At 50.5% G+C, this 18,690-nt stretch overlaps 1 protein-coding gene across 1 annotated transcript in view; it reads left to right on the top strand.

Moving 5' to 3' along the window:
* Positions 1-15,810, top strand: part of SIK2 (salt inducible kinase 2) — a 136,031-nt gene extending 120,221 nt beyond the window's left edge. The window contains exons 9-15 of the mRNA XM_036257615.1: positions 374-532; positions 8,999-9,227; positions 9,718-10,002; positions 10,135-10,298; positions 10,990-11,100; positions 11,758-11,849; positions 12,771-15,810. Coding sequence (XP_036113508.1) covers positions 374-532; positions 8,999-9,227; positions 9,718-10,002; positions 10,135-10,298; positions 10,990-11,100; positions 11,758-11,849; positions 12,771-13,323 — 1,593 coding nt within the window. The 3' untranslated portion in view covers positions 13,324-15,810. The remainder of the gene's footprint in view (positions 1-373; positions 533-8,998; positions 9,228-9,717; positions 10,003-10,134; positions 10,299-10,989; positions 11,101-11,757; positions 11,850-12,770) is intronic.
* Positions 15,811-18,690: the final 2,880 nt, after the last annotated feature.

Genomic DNA, 18,690 nt, shown 5'->3' with positions numbered 1-18,690 from the left:
AGGCAGGGACTTTTCTTTATATCTTTTCAGGGTAACATAAGTAAGATTACAGACAATACGTTTGTTGAATTGAAAAAAGAGAGTATTCTTATATTTCTTACAAAGACTAATTTTCTAGTCGTCTCTGAAAGTTACGTACCTCCTCGTGGAACAGGATTAAACTCTACAGCCAACCTCAGAGTGACTGACTGCGGCGACTGCTCCCAGTCAGCACCTGTACTGTGCACATTTCATCAGAGCTTTTCTAGAGTTTCCAACAGTGACGATTTATCACTTAATTGTACCAGGAAGAATTATTTTATTCCAAGAAATATGTGTATTTGTATAGAAGGTATGAATGTTCCTAAGCAGTCTGTTCTTGCCATGTTCACAGGCACAGACCGTGGGCTTCCCAGCGGCCATGCCTTCCCCCGGTGCGATGCGGCCCGCCCTCCTCCCACAGGCGCCCACGGGGGAGGCCTTTTCCTTCCCAGCACCCGGCTGTCCCGCAGAAGCAGCCTTCATGGAAGAAGAGTGTGTTGACACTCCAAAGGTACAGTGTGTTGCAGAGACTGAGCTTGGAGGTGGCTGGAGACTTCAGTTGGGTCCCCAGGTGTTGTACTTGACCGTGCTGAACTTTGTCATGTCCTCATGTCCCTCAGGAATGTCGTTTTTGAGCAGAAGAACCTGAGAAAAGTACTGGGCACTGAACTCAGCACTGCCTTGTCATTCCGCTGTCACATAGCTTCTCAGACCACAGGGGTGCTTTCCAAGCCTTCTTTCTTTAACCAGACCTTTCCTCCACGTTTCTAGATCCCACACAGGTTGTGTGTGTGTTTGTTTTTAACAAACTGTAACTCTGACAACAGAAATGTAACTGTAGTGCTGACGGGCCCGTCTGTGTGGCTCAGCCACGCGACGGTGCGTCTGCTCTGCTCAGTCATCTGGTTGGTCCTGTCGGCCGTGCTTACCGGAGATAGGTGTGCCCTGGTGTACGACATAGGCTTGTAGGATGTGAAAGGTGACAGCTTCTTTCATTTAATGGATATTTGTTTCTAATATGTGTTTTATATACTTAGCATCAAGTGATGTACAAAGGGTCATGGAAATGGGCAGGTCTTGGACTATGTTAAAAATAGACTTTGTTCTTGACTAGCCTTGTGAACTTGGGCAAGGTGACTGACTAGCTTCTTTGAACCTCTGTTTTCTCTTATGTAATATGAGACTACCAATTTTATGAGGCTATTGTGAGGATTAAGTAAGATAATATGTGTGAGGTTCTGGCCAAATTGTAGGTACTTAATAAATATTGTTTCCTGTCCTTTTAGACTGTTTATGTAATAAAAAGGTGAGTCAGACATTAACTCTGCCTCAGAGTTTATAGTCTAGCAGAGAAGACATGATGCATAACTAAAGACAGTGAGCCAGGTTCTGAATAGATTGTTAACATCGAATTGGCCCTTGCTTTTTCACCTTCCTCCAGCCTCCTCCCCTTTGGCAACCATCAGCTTGTTCTTCGTGTCTGTGGGTTGGTTTGGTTTTGTTTCTTCACTTGTTTTGATTTTTTTAGATTCCACTTGTAAGTGAAATCATGCGGTATTTGTCTTTCTCTGACTGACTTATTTCACTTAGTATAATACCCTCCAGGCCTAACTATATTGTTGCAAATGGTAAGATTTCTATTCCTTGTGAGCAATATTCCATTGTATATATACACTACATTTTCTTTATTCATTCATCTGTTGATGGAGACCTAGGATGCTTTCATGTCTTGACTATTGTAAATAATGCTGCAGTGAACATAGAGGTGTGTATATCTTTTCCGAATTAGTATTTTGGGTTTCTTTGGATTTATACCGAGAAGTGGTGTTGCTGAGTCATATGACAGCTGTTTGTCTTCAGGAACCTCCATACTGTTTTGCTAGTGGCTGCACTAATTTATTTTATTTTATTTTATTTTTTGGTAGGTGCCCCTACTGGGAACCAACCCCGGGACTCTCTGGTCCGCAGGCCGACGCTCCAGCCACTGAGCCAAACCGGCCAGGGCCATGGCTGCACTAGTTGACAATCCCACCGACAGTGCACAAGAGCTCCCTTTTTCCCCACGTTCTCACCAGCACTTGTTACTTCTTTACTTTTTTATGATAACCATTCTGACAAGTGTGAGGTGATATCTCACTGTTGCATTCCCCTGATGATTAGTGCCATTGACCACCTTTTCATATGTCTTTTGGCCATCTGTAAAGCTTCTTTGGAGAAATGTCTGTTCAAGTCCTCACTCCATTTTGTATTGGATTGCTTGTTTTTTTGCTGTTAAACTGTGTGAATTCCTTATACATTTTGGATATTAACCCTTATCATTGACAAATATTTTTTGCCATTTAGTAGTTGTCTTTTCTTTTTCTTTTTTTATTCCTCACCCGAGGATATTTTTCTACTTATTATCAGATAGAGTGGGAGGGAAGGAGGGAGAGAGACAGAGAGAAGCATCGATGTGATAGAGCCACATCAAGTGGTTGCTTCCCACGTGAACCGACCAGGCTGGGGACAAACTGCAACCCAGATATGTGCCCTTGACTGGAATCGAACCCTTGACTCATTGGTCCACAGAGCCAAAACAGCCAGGGTTGTCTTTTCTTTTTGTTGATGGTTTCCTTCACTGTACAGAAACTTTTAAATTTGATATGGTCTTGTTTGTTTATATTGTTGTTGTTGCCCTTGCCCAAGGAGACATTCAAAAAGATATTGCTAAGACTAATATCAAAGAGTTTACTGCCTATGTTTTCTTCTAGAAGTTTTATGGTTTCAGGTCTTACATTTAAATAATTAACCCATTTTGAGTTTGTGTTTATGTATGGTATAAGAAATTAGCCCCGTTTCATTTTTTACATGTGTCTGTCCCGTTTTCCCAGCACCATTACAGAAGAGTCTGTCTTGACCCCATTGTGTATTCTTATCTCCTTGGTCATAGATTGACCATATAAATCAATTTATTTATTTATTGGAGGATTTATTTGGTTATGGGAAGATTTGAGTCTGAGCTGTCTATTCCATTGACCTATATATCTGTTTTTATGCCAGTACCATACTATTTTGATTATTGTAGCTTTGTAGTATATTTTGTAAGCAGGGAGCATGATACTTGCCACTTTGTTTTTTTCCCAAGGTTTTTTTGTCTATATGGGGTCTTGTCCTAGTTCTGAAAGGATTGCCACTGGTATTTGAATAGGGATTGCATTAAATCTGTTTGTTGCTTTGGGTAGTAAGGACATTTTTACAATACTCATTCTTCCAATCCATGAGCATGTTATATGTTTCATTTATTTGTATTCTCTTCGGTTTCTTTATTCAGTGTCTTATAGTTTCCAGAGTACAGGTCTTTCACCTTCTTGGTTAAATTTATTCCTAGATAGTTTAAGCTTTTCAGTGCGGTTGCAAATGGGATTATTTTCTTAATTTCTTCTTGTACTCACTCATTATTGGTTTAAAGAAATACAAAGCAACGTGCTTTAAGACTAGAAGGAAGCAGGGGGGAGTTGGTTTTAGCTGATTTGAACAGGAAAGTCAGAGCTAGCAGTTGAGGGGTATGCAGAATCTGAGTGGATGGAAACTAGGGTGTGATACCTCGGTGCAGTGACCGCCTGAGCCACAGCAGCGTCAGGACAGCCGGGGGACATCTAAGTCAGAGCAGCAGCTTTGTGTGTCTGAGGAAAGAGATATGAAGGGGAGCTGTAAGAAATAAAGATGAGTAGCTTAGCGTTGAATGGCAAGGCAGTGGTTGTATGTTTTTCCTCTAGACTAGGGTTCTCAGTGTAGGAATGTGTTCAACATCACCTAGAGAGTTTTCTCCAGTAGACAAGGTAGGAGGAAACAATTGAAATTTTTTGATTAAAGAAGCACTATGATCCATGTTGTACTTCAGAAATCAGCCAGGAAGGGTACATAGACTGCATTGGGGAGGGGAGAGATGGTGACAAGGACAGCGACGGTGAGAGAATGTGTCCAGTGGAGGGGACGATGAGGGCCTGAACAGGAAGTGCTCACAGAACCGGAGAGGAGGGGATAATGGAAGTGAGATTATACAGATAAAGTTGATAGAATATTAGGGTCCGGAGAGAAGTACAAACTGATAGAAGTGTTTGAGCCTAGATGAAGGGGAGGGTGAGTGTCATTATCAGAAATGGGGAGCTCTGGAGGCGGGACTGATTCAGAGGCTAAGTCATGAGTTTAACTAGAGCATAGTCAAGCAGCTCGATGCTAGGCAGCCACAAACAGTTGTTAAGCTGAGTTGCTGAACATGAGGCGCTGGTGTCTGTGCCCCTGAGAACGCCACTTGTTGGGGACAGTCTTCTTTCCTTTGCTGTGGTTGCCTGGCGTGTTCACTAATCTCATAAACTGCTACTACATTCTCACCCAGATATTTAGACTTAAATTGGGGAACATAATGTATTTATTTTTAAGATCTAAGTCCCTTGAAGAAATTAAATTGCAGTCTGCCAAAATCTTGTCTGTGAGGGCATCAGGCCCAAAACCCAGATTGGGTGCTGTCTGCTGTATTATATAGGGCAAGCTATTTTTAAAGCTTGTGATTGTTACCGTAACTAGGAAACAGACAGGAAATGAATGATTTTGTGAGAGATATAGATAGTAGCTAGATGGTATATTTGCATGTGTAGGAAAAGCAGTGCCCACTGGAACTGGCCACCCACACTGGCAGAGCCGCTCTGGCACGTAGCCAGGCCGTAGACATCCACTGTCTCACTTGTGAACATTTTATGTCAGCAAAGATGCTTGTCCCTTTGCCCTCCCTAGTACTCTTTCTCTGGGTCCCATCACTAAATGCACACACACAGCAAACTATCAGACAGAGAAGCCGTACCTTCCTTTGTGGTCCACGTCGCCTCATCTGCATTCACTATACAGTACCCGCTGTCTCCTGGGAGATGCTTCCTCACTGCACCCATTGCTCATTCACTTCTGTCTCAGTCGGTGGCAGCTGTTTTCATCTCAGAGCTTAAAACCATCAGTACAGTCCTTGAGGGAGTCTGGGGTTCCTCAAAAAAATAGCACCTTTCTGAGACAGTCACCCAGCTCTGAGCAGCCAATGAGCCCCCGGTGACAGAGAGACCACCTGGGGACAGATGCACAAACCAGCAGTGTCAGTCTTTCTCGTTTGACAGTTTCTTTGGGAATCATGAGTTTTTTATACTCACACATTTTAGTCTCTTTTAACATTTTATTAGAGATTATAATAGCTGGATTTTCCGAGTTACCACCTTCATAGCTGGACAGCAGAAGGGAGCTGTGAGGCCAAACTGAAATGCCAGTGTGGTAAAGGGTTCGGTGTCTCTTACTTTTAATAACTGATGCTATTGCGGAGGTGGTGAGTGCCCAGGAGGAGGCCTGAGAGGAACACACACCAAACTGCTGACAGTGTTTACCTCTCAGTAAAGGGAAGAAATTGCTACTTTACTTCTGAATTTGAATTTTTATATTTATAACTGGAAAAAAAACCCAGTAAGACTCATGCATGGAAAATTCAGAGAGGGATAAAGAAAAAATTAACTTATCCATAATCCCACTACCCAAAAGATAAGCACACTTTGGTATATTTCCTGGGAGGGGTTATAGATAGATGGACAGGTAGGTGAGTACAGGGTAACTCAGTGAGTAACTCAGTAGACTTTTTAAAATTAGATGCCAGCCCTGGCCGGTTTGGCTCAGCGGCTGAGCGTCGGTCTGCAGAAGATAGAGTCCCGGGTTTGGTTCCTGCGAGGAGCATATAACTAACTAAATAAATAAATAAATAAATAAATAAATATAAATTATATTCTATGATATGTCATTTTGGATCTTGCTTTACAGATTATAACATCATGAACATTTCTCCCATATCATGAAATCGTCTTTGAAATCATGAGTTATATTTAACAGCTGCTTAATATATTGTATTAGATGAACCCTTATTTAATTATGTACTCTCCTATTTTGGGGTACCAGGTACTTGAATTTTTTTTTTTCATCCTCCTATATGCTTCAGGTGAATATCCTTGGGTCTAAATCTTTGACTATACCTCTGATTATTTTCTTCGGAGAAATTTCTAGTAGTGGGGTTATCCAGCTCTTTACTTCTTTACCTGGTTGTTCATTTTACTTTGCCTCAAAATGGTAAAAATGCTTTAAAATAAAATGTTTTGATTTTATTCTAATGCTTTAAACTTATAAAGCATTCTCTTTGGTCAAGAAATAATAATAGCTTAGCTACAATATATTGAGTACCTAAGGTATTGTACTATTTTATATATATATATTATATATGGTATATATGGTATATATAATTATATATATATATATAATTTTAATCTTCCCAAACAACTTTACTTCCATTTTACAAGTGAAAAATAAAAAGGAACTTTATAGAAGCTAAGCAACTTGCCAGTAAGTGATAGGGCCGAGGTCGGAGCCCACAGCGCCTCCACAGCGGGCACCAACACACGGCACTCGGTGCACGTTCGGCAAGCCCAGCCCCAGCCTCCGGACTGCTTCGGCTGCAAAGCAAACGTAGACTGGGTGTGGCTTAAACAGCCGAACGCATCTTCCAACGGTCCAAGAGCATGTTTTTGGCCAGTTTGATATCTGGTGAGGGCTCTTCCTGGCTTCCAGAGGACAGCCTGCTCCTGTGGAGAGAGCCAGCTTTCTGTGTCTCTTCTTGTAAGGACACTGGTCCTACAAATGCAGCCACACTCAGGGTAGGGGAGACACACACATTCGTCCATAATGATCTATCAGTGAGTCTCCTGTGCTACGGTCTTGTATCTGGGGTAGGCGCAGGCGCGTGGTGTCAGTGGTAGAGTCTCTCCGACTTTGCCTCCTACATGCATAGGAGGTCCCTCCATAGAAGTGAGGCGATTAATTGAGCTTTAAGGAAAGACAAAAACAATGCATTGGAAAATGTACATTTCACCCACCTTGTATTTTGAATTCCTGTCATTTAGTTAGCCTAGATTATTTCCTAGAGTAAAGATTATTCCTAGCAGCCTAGGTAAATCAGCCTAATATTTCAGTCACAAAATCCTAGAGCTGAATGAATTTAGGTTCTTACTATGCCAAGTGCCCTGGCAGTGAGCTGACAGGGAGGGTGGCGTGACGGTCACCTGTTTCAGGAAGTGAGCTCAGAGCTGAGCACGTCCGTGCCGTGGACGGACTCCCAGTGCCTTCTGACGAGCTCGGCCAGCGCCATCCGAGAAACGGCCACTGCCCTCCACCTGTCCTGGTTGACACTGAATTCAGCAAACATTTTTTAATAAGAGACATAATTCCTCTTGTAGTTTAGGTGAGGAGATAAATTTATAAACAGATACTTTGAGGAGAAAAAATACAAATTTAGAGAGACTGAAAGGTTTTTTGAGTACTCAGAAAAAGGTAACTTTTCTCTATCAAATAAAAAAAAGACCTGGTTATAAGACTATACTGCAAGAAGTATCTGATAACATTTTGACATAGGCTGTAAGTGTAAAGATAGATAATTACTTAATAACAGTCTTTTCTCTGTTGCTTTATTCGTTTCTAAATCATCCTTGGCTATTCCTTGAAAATTGTATGAGTGGACAGTTAAGGCACCTGGACGTATGAATGTAAAGTTCCCGGACAGCCTGCCATTCTTTCCTACAAGAAAACCATTAAGTGTCGTCTAGAAGGAAAACGTATCTGGAGAAGGGCCAAGGGGAGAACAGAGTCCGGGCCAGATTTCAGAGCTTTTGCTGGAGCCCAGGGGAGGACTGGCCTTAGTCTGGAGAGAGCACCTACCGCTCTTCCTGGAAATGACCACCCCTCACTTGAAATGCGCCAGCCACCTGGTCCTGGTCACGGCTGCAGCCCCAGCGCAGCTTCATGGAATTGCCACCCCTCCCCCAAGCAAACAGAGATCTGAGTCACCCAGGCGCCCTCTCCAAATAAAGGGCCTGCGGCGCCTGCAGACTGGTTGCCATAAGAGGAAAGTTCCCTGTGTCTGGCACAGGGGTGTCCCACGTCACCGCACACACACGCACTCCGCCTGTCTCCAGAGGAGACAATAGCTCTACCCAGTGTGTTGCAGGTGAAAGTACTGCTGAGCACGCGTGTGGCTGGCTGTTGCTGAGCAGCTGTTCATAGAAGGGAGCAGATTTCCACCGGGGATAGTTAGGGTAATGAGGTAAATAATTGCCTCCTCTTTGGGCCTTTTACCAGCCAGAAGAACAGGCAACCACAACCCAGCCCCTTTGTCTGCTGTTCCTGCTGCCTTGGGGGGTTTGCTTGGCAGCTGTGGGAGGGCAACGTGCTGAGCTCACCCGGGGGTGGGAACGTGGGTGCTGTGTGGGCTGTTAGGGGAGAGCCCTGTGCACCCTTCTCATTAACCTCTGCAGGAATTTGGGGCCTGCGAGTCATTTGTTCTTCTGTGATGCAAGGCTTTGGCTGTTTGCCAGTTGAATTTTTTTCAACCCTTTTTGTGGTTATCAGCCCATCTTTAAAGAATTCCTTTTTCCATTCCTCAGGCACATAGAACCAATTAAAGACTAAATCAGATGGGCAGGTACTTAAGTAATAAACATAAAAGTATGTCTAGAACCGTGCAGTGTGTTTTGTGGTTGAAAATGAGGAATGCTGGCGACTACTCCTTTTTCTTGGCTCTGAGTCGCAGTATTTTTTTAATCTCATCTTCTCCTTCTTCATTTCCTTATTTAAAAAAATAATAACTGGTAGGCCTCAACTTCCTAACCCTGTGCATCTGGAAAGCCCTGGAAAACTCGACTGTAGTCATGGTGACTCAGACGCCTGGGAGGCAGAGCCCGTTGGTCTCACTGGCTCCTGGCTCGGGGCTGCAGGTGACCCTCTGCCTGTTGTCCTTAGGCACAAATATGTACGTGTTTAGTATTTTACTTGATTTCTGATTTGCCACACGTGTTGACATTTTTTCCTTGTGGGTTTTTCGAATGTCTCAGCAGAGCAACAACTGACAGTTTGCTCTCGCACTGACGTTCAGGTCAATGGCTGTCTGCTGGACCCTGTGCCCCCCATCCTGGTGAGGGAGGGGTGCCAGTCACTGCCCAGCAGCGTGATGGAGACCTCCATCGACGAAGGGTTGGAGACAGAAGCAGAAGCTGAGGAAGACCCCAGTCAGGCCTTTGAAGCATTCCAGTCCACGCGTAGTGGGCAGAGACGGCACACTCTGTCCGAAGTGACCAATCAGCTAGTCGTGATGCCAGGCTCAGGTATGGTGACCAGTCATCTAGGTGAAGTCTGCACAGCATCAACCCATACCCCCGTCTCCACGAAATGGGGATGATAGCAGCCAAGGCCTAGAACGTAGTCCATAACGAAGGTCCCGGTGCACATGAGTCTGCTTTGTCCTTTGGACACCATTCAGCTGGAGCTAGGCCTGCTCAGCAGCTGCCGAGATGTACGTGAGTCCTCTCGGAGTTGCCTCCCCTGACCCCCAGAATTCACCTGGGTGCTGTGTGGCTTATCCAGGACCCTAGCACTTTTGGGTGGCAGAGATCTGGCGGGTACGGGTTCTGGGGTGTTCTCCCCACTAAATTCGAAGCTGATTAAATTGACATGTAAAAAGATTCTGAAAAGATGTGTTGGTCAGAGATTAAGGACATTGTAGCTGTGAGGACTCAGACTGGCTACGCTTTGTATCTCCTGTTCAAAGAAGACGCTGTTTGCTATTCGTCATACCTGTTTCGTTTTCTCTTAAAGGGAAAGTTTTCTCCATGAGTGACAACCCCTCCCTTGGCAGTGTGGACTCTGAGTATGACATGGGTTCTCTTCAGAGGGACCTGAACTTTCTGGAGGACACCCCTTCCCTTAAAGACCTCATGTTAGCCAACCAGCCCTCACCTCGCGTGGCATCGCCCTTCATAAGCCTGAGACCTGCCAACCCAGCCATGCAGGCTCTGAGCTCCCAGAAAAGAGAGGCCCACAACAGGTCACCAGTGAGCTTCCGAGAGGGCCGCAGGGCCTCGGACACCTCCCTCACCCAAGGTAATGGCTGCTTTTCGGACTTTCGGCTGGTGGGGCCTGAAGGGCTTTGTTGCCATGTTGGTTGTCACACCTGTGGTCACTAAGAGGCCTTGTGTTTTATTTAGACGGTTTGGTCATTGCACTTTCTTTCAGGAATCGTAGCATTTAGACAACACCTTCAGAACCTGGCCAGAACCAAAGGGATCCTGGAGCTGAACAAAGTGCAGCTGCTGTATGAGCAGATGGGACCGGAGGCCGACGCCGACCCGGCGCCTGCTGCCCCTCAGCCCCCAGAGCTGGCTGGCAGCTGCCCTCAGGTGAGCGCCCCGGGCCGCCACAGTGCCGGTGAGGGCAGTGCGTGTGTCCTGAGACCTGTCGTGTCATTGAGAGGACTTACTCCCGTCCTGGAACAGACAGGTTCTTTTGGAAAACGCTCTCTGCTGCCGCCACCTGCCGCTGGCAGGTGAGATCTGTGCACGCGGCCTCGGGACCCAGCCCCACCTGGAGGCCTTGTCAAGCTGGGTTCGGTTCACACGCAGACTGTGTGAATTACCTCTTAGGGTCTCCTTGAACGCCCCTGCCTTCAGGCACACACACACAAACTAAGCGTAATGAACTTATAAGAATCTTATTGCCACTACTTTTGATGTGCTGTCACTTCATTAAACATTATAAATGGACTCTTTATGAAGATTCAAAGATTGCTGTTTATCCAGTAAGTTTTGTTTTGAGCCTGTTTTTAGTCGTCAAGGTGCCATACCTTCGAGGCCCATGAAGGCAGTGGCCTGGTGGCCAGGGCCTGGCTCAGTGCTGACCCGGCCGCGCTGCGGAGCCCAGGGCGGGATTCCTGCGCACTGATTGCCCTCGGCCTCCCAGCTGCGGGAAAGCCTTACGTAGCCTGTTACGCAGTTGGAGTTCCTCTTGGACATTTGCCAGGGTGCTTAAACTAAAAACTGCAACTTTCTCCCACACGGAGAATTGAAAATGTTTGCACCCCTTGCTCCTCAGGAGGAAGTCGCTCAGCAGCAGGAGGGTGTCTCCGCGCTCCCCGCCGGCGTGCGTCCTCCACTGTCCCAGCGGCAGAGCCTGGGAGCCCAGTACCTGCAGCACAGACTCCAGGTGGGCCCTGCCCCTGGCTGCTCCGCGGGCTAGAGTGGGCCTTTGCACAGCACAGCCCTGTTTAGCTTGTTCAGGTTTCCATTCGCGGGAGCAGCTTGATTCCCTGCGGGCGGGCAGGTGTGGCAGTGCCTCTGGTTCTGGACACGGGCTAGACGGAGCCTGTGCTCCGCTGGCAGTGGACCTGTCCCGAGGCCCAGGAAAGCATGTGCACAGAGTGGCAGGAGAGGGGAGCACGGCCTCTGCTGCTGCCGTGCATAACAGAAGGTGGAAATCTCGAGTCTGCACACTGTCAGTGTCAGCTGTCTGTGTCGGTGCCCAAGAACCGCAGGAAATGAATCATCTGCCCGCCCGCAGGTGCTGCAGCCTTTGTTAGGGTTAGCCCCACTTCCCATGTTCCTCCCTTCCATGCACCTGAGTCCTCGGGGACGTGTAGAAATGGGAAACTGAGGTAGGGTAGAGCTGAGACAGCCCAGGCTGCCGACCCCACGCTTTTTCCCGAGCTCCTCCCGGGTCGCAGTGAGCAGTGCCCTCAGTCCCTTCCCCCGCCCCGTGTGGGCTGGGAGGAGCGGGCTTCCTCCCAGGGGCTCGGCTCAGGCTGCCGTCTGCGTCCTACGTGGCAGCACGTTGTCACGCTCCTGGTGTTTTCTGCTCTTCCAGAAGCCCAGCCTTCTGTCGAAAGCCCAGAACACCTGCCAGCTGTATTGTAAGGAGCCACCACGGAGCCTGGAACAGCAGCTGCAGGAACACAGGTGAGACAGCACCTCTGGCCCAGGAAGTCACTTTCTTCTGGGAGACTTCAGAATGCTGGGCATGTATCCATTCCCCTGGTGTTTGCCTCCACTAGGAACAGGTTGATGTCTCTTCTTTTTTTAATCCTCACCCAAGGATGTATTTTTAGATTTGAGAGAGAGAGAAAGAGAAACATCTCTGTGAGAGAGAAACATCGATTGGTTTCCTCCCATACATGACCCAACCGGGGATCGAACCCACAACGTAGGTGTGTGCCCTGCCTGGGAACTAGACTCACAGCGTCTTGGTGCGAGATGCTCCCACCAACCTAGCCACCTGGCCAGGGTGGAAAAAGAGGTTGTGATGTATGAGCCAGTATTCAAGACATGACGGCCAGAGCGGATACCCAGTGTCCACGGGCGTGCTCTCGGGGACCAGCCGCCCTCACGTGCTGCTTCCCTGTCTCCTCACGCCCCTCCGTGCTGAGGAGACCTGAGCTCTCAAACCCCTGCCCCAGTGCCGCGCAGCGGGTTGTCCTGCAAAGATCCTCCGTCCTCCGTGGAGGACTTCCTGCCCGGGCCTCACTAGCAGAAGCTGCATGGCCACGACGGAATGACCTGCTCCATCAGCCAGACACCCACAGAGGTCAGGGGGGACCCCATCGTCCCTTCGCTCGCTCCAGATGGAAAAGCAGCCTCTCGCTTCGCAGGGAGAAAACTCTGGAGTCAGAAAATGAGTCGGTGTTCGCTTTTGCGCTGAGGGGTCAGTCAGAATTGGAGGACGAAAAGTGAGATTAGGTTTGAGAAAAGCCAGACTGGGTTCCTGCCCCCACTTTTTCCTGCCGCGGAGAGGCGAGGGCTGGAGCCAGTGATGTGCTGCTTTGCGGCGCGGCCACCACTGAAGAGGATTTAAAATTCTTTCTTTTGGTTTTGCCAATTTAGACTCCAACAGAAGCGTCTCTTCCTCCAGAAGCAGTCTCAGCTGCAGGCATACTTTAATCAGATGCAGATAGCGGAGAACTCGTACCCACAGCCGAGCCAGCAGCTGCCCCTTCCCCACCAGGAGGCGCCGCCGCCGCCGCAGTACAGCCTGCCGCAGCCCCTGAGCCCGGTCCTGGCCTCCGAGCACATGCAGTGCAGCCCCTTCCTGGGCCAGTACCGGGAGATGCCGCTGCGGCCCCTGCCCTCCTCGCCGGCCCGGGCGCACCTGCCGCCGCCGCCGCAGGCCGGGGCCGCCCCAGCGCCCTTACAGTTCTATCAGACTTGTGAGCTGCCCGGCACTGCCTCCCCCGAGCCAGACTACCCCACTCCCTGTCAGTACCCCCTGGACGGCGCCGAGCAGGGTGGCGGAGCGGACTGCCCCCGGAGCTCGGGGCTGCAGGGGGACCCCTCCAGCTACGACCCGCTGGCCCTCCCCGAGTTCCCCGGACTCTTCGACTGTGAGATGCTGGAGGCCGTGGACCCGCAGCACAGTGGCTGTGTCCTGGTGAACTGACCGGCCCCGGGATGAGGCAGGTCAGTGTAGGAAGAGCGCGCGTTTTATTTTTATTCCAGCCTTTTACATCTCAACCTTATTTTCCTGCCCTGTCCCTAAGGAGGGAGTCAGCTTGCCCAACTGGAATCGGAGGGTCTGGCCTTCCTGGCTCTGTCCCACGGTTTTCTGTGGCAAGTGCTGGCCCGTAGTTGTAGACCAAAGCTCACTCCCGAGGTCAGCGGAGCTGTCACAGAGATGCCAGTTTATACAGACTGCACCGCTGCGGAGGGGACTGGTGGATGCAGGGAAAGTGCCGTCTACGTGGGGAAGGAGGCAGGGTTTCTCACCCACCGAAGCGGAGGAACAACGTACTGCTAGAGGCAAGTACGGAAGGAGATTGGATGCACAGGGCACGAGGAGAAGCTGAGCTTCGTCTTCCGAGCAGTTAGTTCTAAGCTGCTCTGGGGCCTGGCACACCAGCAGGGGTCCCCGCCTGGGCCTCTCCGCCTGGGGCAGGAAGCACACCTCCAGAAGGTGCCCTGGGCCACAGACTCTGAGTGGAACTGACAGGAGACCCGCAGAGTGGAGACGGCCCCGCCCAGCCGGGAGGCTCCGCAGCCGGGCTGTAGAGGACCTAGTGTCTCTTCAAGTGCACTGACTGTGACTTCACGCTCTGTGTTGCTGGTCGTTAACTGAGCTTTGTGTTCGGACAGGTTCGTATAGGGCTTAGAGATTCTGAGAACAAGGAAGATGAACTTTTCTCTCCCGTGTGAAGTGGTAGTGCTGTGCCTTTTCCCCAGGTCATGCTTTAATTCTTTCTTTTCTGTGGAACCAACAGTTTCCATGTACGTCAGTGCTAAATCCAAAGTCCCTTCGGAGTCTGTTTTCCACCGTGTGGGAATCACATTCTTCATTTCCTTGAAGTTTTGACTTTGTAATGAAATGTTTGAGTATTACAGCAATATCCACAACCAGGTGTCAACCATGTAAGCAAAGCGTCTGCCAGACTCACTGTATCACTAGTAAAACTTAAACCTTTACAATTCATTCATCAAAGTAAGAAAAAGACAGATGCTGCACCAGCTAACTGGACACCGAGAAGTAACAGTCGCCTGTCATCTGGACAGGAACACCCACGTGTCAGTCAGCACCGTCAGGGACTGTCCTGCGGAATGGCTGTCCTCTCAGCGTGTGAGCCGCTCAGGCCGGGCGCTGCTGCCCCCTCGGGGACGCCCACACGTTGCCTTTCCCCTGTGGTGAGCGCCCCGCCAGTGAGGGGAGCCTGGAAGACCAAGGTCTGTTCTGCCAGCCCAGCCCCCACCGCTAGTAACTTGAGCATCCCTTGTTCCTGGCTCCGTGGGGGCCAGGACACTACACGGGCACCGGGCACCGAGCGGGTGGGACTCGGGGTGTCGGGAGGAAGGCTGCTGTGGGGGGCGGTCGTTTCTGTGAGGAACACTGGTGAAACTCCAGCAAGGGTGAATATGTTCCTTCTGTGGACTGTTTCCCTCCCCGTGCTTCAGGTTGATGGTTTCGTGACATCGATATCCTTTCATTTAAGAGATCCTTCCGTTAAGATCTCTAACCTGTTTTAAGTCTGCAAAATATGTCAGTTATACAATAGGGCTTGATTTATTTAAACTGAAGGGTGTTTCCCCAAAATATACTACCGAAGTGCTGTAACATTTATGAAATTTAAGTTCTTCCACATTGAAAATGGGGGCTGCTCGTTGCAGTCACAGGAATGGCAGTTACAGATGGGCAGAGACACCCCCAAGGCCGGGAGCCCCACAGCCCAGGAAGCCAGGAGCTGGGCACGGTGATCAGGGACGGGGCAGCGCAGAGCTGCTGGAAGCTCAAGGACCCAGAGACAGGCCTCGGGCACCCGTGGCAGCCAGTCCGCTGGGGACAGAGGAGCAGCAGCGCTGTTCCCGGGGCAGAGCCGGACGCTGCCCCCCGATGCTGGGCTTCTGGGCCTGTGGCAGCTCCTGTTTGCTTTTCTCCTGTGTCTCCAGCAGAAACCAGTAAATTCCAAGAGGATCTATATTTACAGAAAGGGGGCTGGTGAGAGGAGACGGGTTCTGTGGCCAGTCGGGTGTCCCTGACCCTGCCTGGCCGTCCCCTGCTCCGTGCCCTCAGTGCCCCGTGAGCTGCCGCAGTGCCCTCGCAAACACTACGACCCGGAGAGGCTTACCCAGGCCGCCACGAGGCCGCTCCGCGTCAGCGTGTACACTACTGCATGCCGCGTCCGCTGGCCGCGTGCAGCCAGGCTCCTCCAGAGACTGGCCAGGTGCGCACGAGGGAAACATTTCATTTGGCAAAAAGTGCAATATGTGTGGTACTTTATTTTTTGTTTTATGTCCTTTTTTAATCCAGGATGTTAGTCTCTACTTCGGGAAAAATGCACTATGTCTGCAGTTTCCAGTTGGACGAGAGTGTCCCTAGTGTGCAGCTGCCGTGCTGGGCTCTGGAAGGCAAACGGAGTCGTTAGCACAGGCTGGGTGGCCCGCCCGCCCGCCCTCAGGCCTGCGCGGCCTTCTGCTGCCCAGGGACAGAGCAGGGACAGGAGGGTCCCCTAAAATATCGCCACGTGAGAAGCATCTGGGGCCCACAGAGGAGGACCATAGGACTAAAGGACTCGGATTTGAACAGAACCCTCCTTCCAGGAGAGCGCTCAGTGTGTAGCTGGGTCCTGAGTTGGGACTGGCAGGGGCCTGGGACTGAAGTCACCCCTTAACCTCAGAGGCCCCAGAGTCATGAGGACCCTTGCCCTTGGGGTGGGAGGACCCCTGTGGGATGTGGCCCTGCAGCGGCCTAGGCCCCTGCAGGAGGGTGTCGCCCACCTGGCCTCCTGCTCTGCCCCACACCGAGGGGCTCAGAGCAGAGGACTCTGCCGGTCGCCGCAGTTGGGAAGAAGGCTGTGTTCTCGGCCAGAGGACTGGACGGCCAACCAGAAAGTGAAGAGGGGAGAAGCAGCAGCTTCCGATTCTGGTTGCTCAGGGGTCCGGGTGTCCCCTCTAGAGCAGCCTCTGATTAGCGCAGGCAGCTGAGACGCGCGGGCGCCAGAGGCTTCCTTTGCGGGCCCTCCTGTCCCCGGTCAAGCCCAGGTCCTTAGATACGGGGGTCTGAGTTGGGGTCAGAACTCTCAGCTCCAGATTACATTTAAAAACCTGTATCAACAGTTACACTTCAGTTCCCTGTTGTTTTAAAGGAAATTCACATTCCAGATAACTTCACACCCTCCTCCTTCAGAGACAGTAAGTGCACCGTGTCCTTTGATGACACGGGTCCCAAGGAGAGGTTGCCGAACCCGTGGGCTGACCTGGCTCCCTCTTGTCTCCTAAGCTGGGCCACCCGTACTGCCTCCTCGGGAGCCCCCGCGCTGCTCGGTCTCTGCCTGCCTGGACATCGAAGGTGAAAACTGGGAACAGGTAGTAAGGTGGAGCCACGGTAGACAGGGACGTTTGATCTGTTGCTTCTGGAAGTTTTTACAGAGCTTATCTCCAGAGTGGCGTACAGGGGACAAGAGCAGGGCAGTAGGGGCCCCCCTGGCCCCGCAGTGCCCGTTGCGCGCTGTCCCATCACTTCCCCCACTAAGGTTGCCTGGTGGATTCCAGATCTCCAGACACCCTAGTTGCACCATCATCTTATGTCCACATGGCATGTGGGCAGATTTCAGCATAGTGGGCAGCGCTGGCACAGACGGTCACACGGATTGAGAAACAGGCGGACCTGGCCAGTGGAGTGCTGTGCTCCCTGCCCAGTGCTCGGCCCTCCTGGCGGGCAGGCGGGCACTGGTCCGCACACGGAGGTACCCAGCCCTCGGTCACTCTAATGGGCACAGTTCTCCGAAGTGCCCTGGGCAGGTGCCGGCCCCACCGTCACAACTGAGGAAACCACAGCTCTCGGAGCCTGTTTGTCTGAGGACCTGGAGCCGTCACGGGAGGGGCCAGGACCAGCTCTTGGGGTCTGGCTCCTGCCCCCACATTCTTCCATCATCAGGAGCAGTGGACTCTCCATGAGCAGACAGCTGTGTGTGCAAAGCCCCCTCTTGGTGAAGCGCTGGGCGTGCCTGTCCCTCAGCCTTGTTCTCGCGGCGCCTGAGCAAGGCTGAGGGAGATGCAGCCCCACCGATCGATGGCTCTCCTCCCCGCGCCCGTTCAGCTGTAGAAGTTGAGGTTCACATTAGAGACGTCATACAAGAGTCATTTCCCACCGGAGTGTGCCAACGGGCCAGACGGCACAGCTGCAGGCCGAGAAAGGGGCCACTCTGGGGTCCTCAGGAGGGGTGTGCTATTTTCCATCAAGGCCCATCAAGTAAAAGTGCTGACTAGACACTTACATGGTTAAAAAAATAACATACTTTGATGGATACTTTGTCGTTTCAGAGGCACAGTGGGCAGGTAGGGGAGCTTTAAAGGGAGAGGCACGGTGTGCCGGGAAGCAGGGCCCAGGCTGGGCCCGCACGTCAGCAAACGCAGGTGCTGGGCCCTGGCCGTGCCGCCTGTCTGTCCACATTGGTCAGTGAGGGAAGTGCAAGGGTGATCACCTTCCCGCTACTGATGGTAACAGCAATCACCTCCACCAAAATCTCTGAAGGGAAAAGGAGCAGACAGAAAAGGTTTGTCCCTTTGGGGCTACAATTTAAGAAATAAAAGTGATACAGAGATATTTGCACTTTTTAGAAAGAGTAAGACAGTTTGCTCATTTCTGAAAGAAGGGTGGTCTCTGCTGGAGTTTTGGTCTGTGAAAGTTACTTTTGATAAAGTTCATCTAATTGTACTTATTTTTTCTGTGTGCTTTTTTTTAATGACTAAGGAATAAATGGTGAGTTCAATAGCTTTGGTATTTTAAGTACAAATCATAATAACTTCAGTGTGAGAAAATAAAAATATGTAACCTGTCACTCAATGTTAGAAAATAGACTAAAATGCAGTTTAATAAATGATCTTTGTATCAAACATTAATTTAAATGGGGTAATTTTCTGCAAGGAAAAGATACTGTTTTTACATTTCCAACACTCTTGAATGAAAATAAAAACAACTTATTTTCTAAGAACCTGGGTGATCTGAGTGGCAGGCGAATGAGATAAGGCCTTGTCCTCGCCGGGCCTTGGTGGGGTTTGTAAGTGTGGAAGGTGGCTGCGCTCCCTGGGCCCCGCTCCCTGGGCCCCGCTCCCTGGGCCCGTGCTCCCTGGGCCCCCCGCGCTCCCTGGGCCCCCCGCGCTCCCTGGGCCCCGTGCTCCCTGGGCCCCCCGCGCTCCCTGGGCCCCCCGCGCTCCCTGGGCCCCGTGCTCCCTGGGCCCCGCGCTCCCTGGGCTCTGTGCTCCCTGGGCCCCCCGCGCTCCCTGGGCCCCGTGCTCCCTGGGCCCCCCGCGCTCCCTGGGC

This window comes from Molossus molossus, unplaced genomic scaffold, assembly GCF_014108415.1.
Source record: "Molossus molossus isolate mMolMol1 unplaced genomic scaffold, mMolMol1.p scaffold_m16_p_13, whole genome shotgun sequence".
Lineage (NCBI taxonomy): Eukaryota > Metazoa > Chordata > Mammalia > Chiroptera > Molossidae > Molossus > Molossus molossus.
The sequence above is the reverse complement of the archived record's forward strand: the minus strand, read 5'-3'. Positions and strand labels throughout refer to the sequence as shown.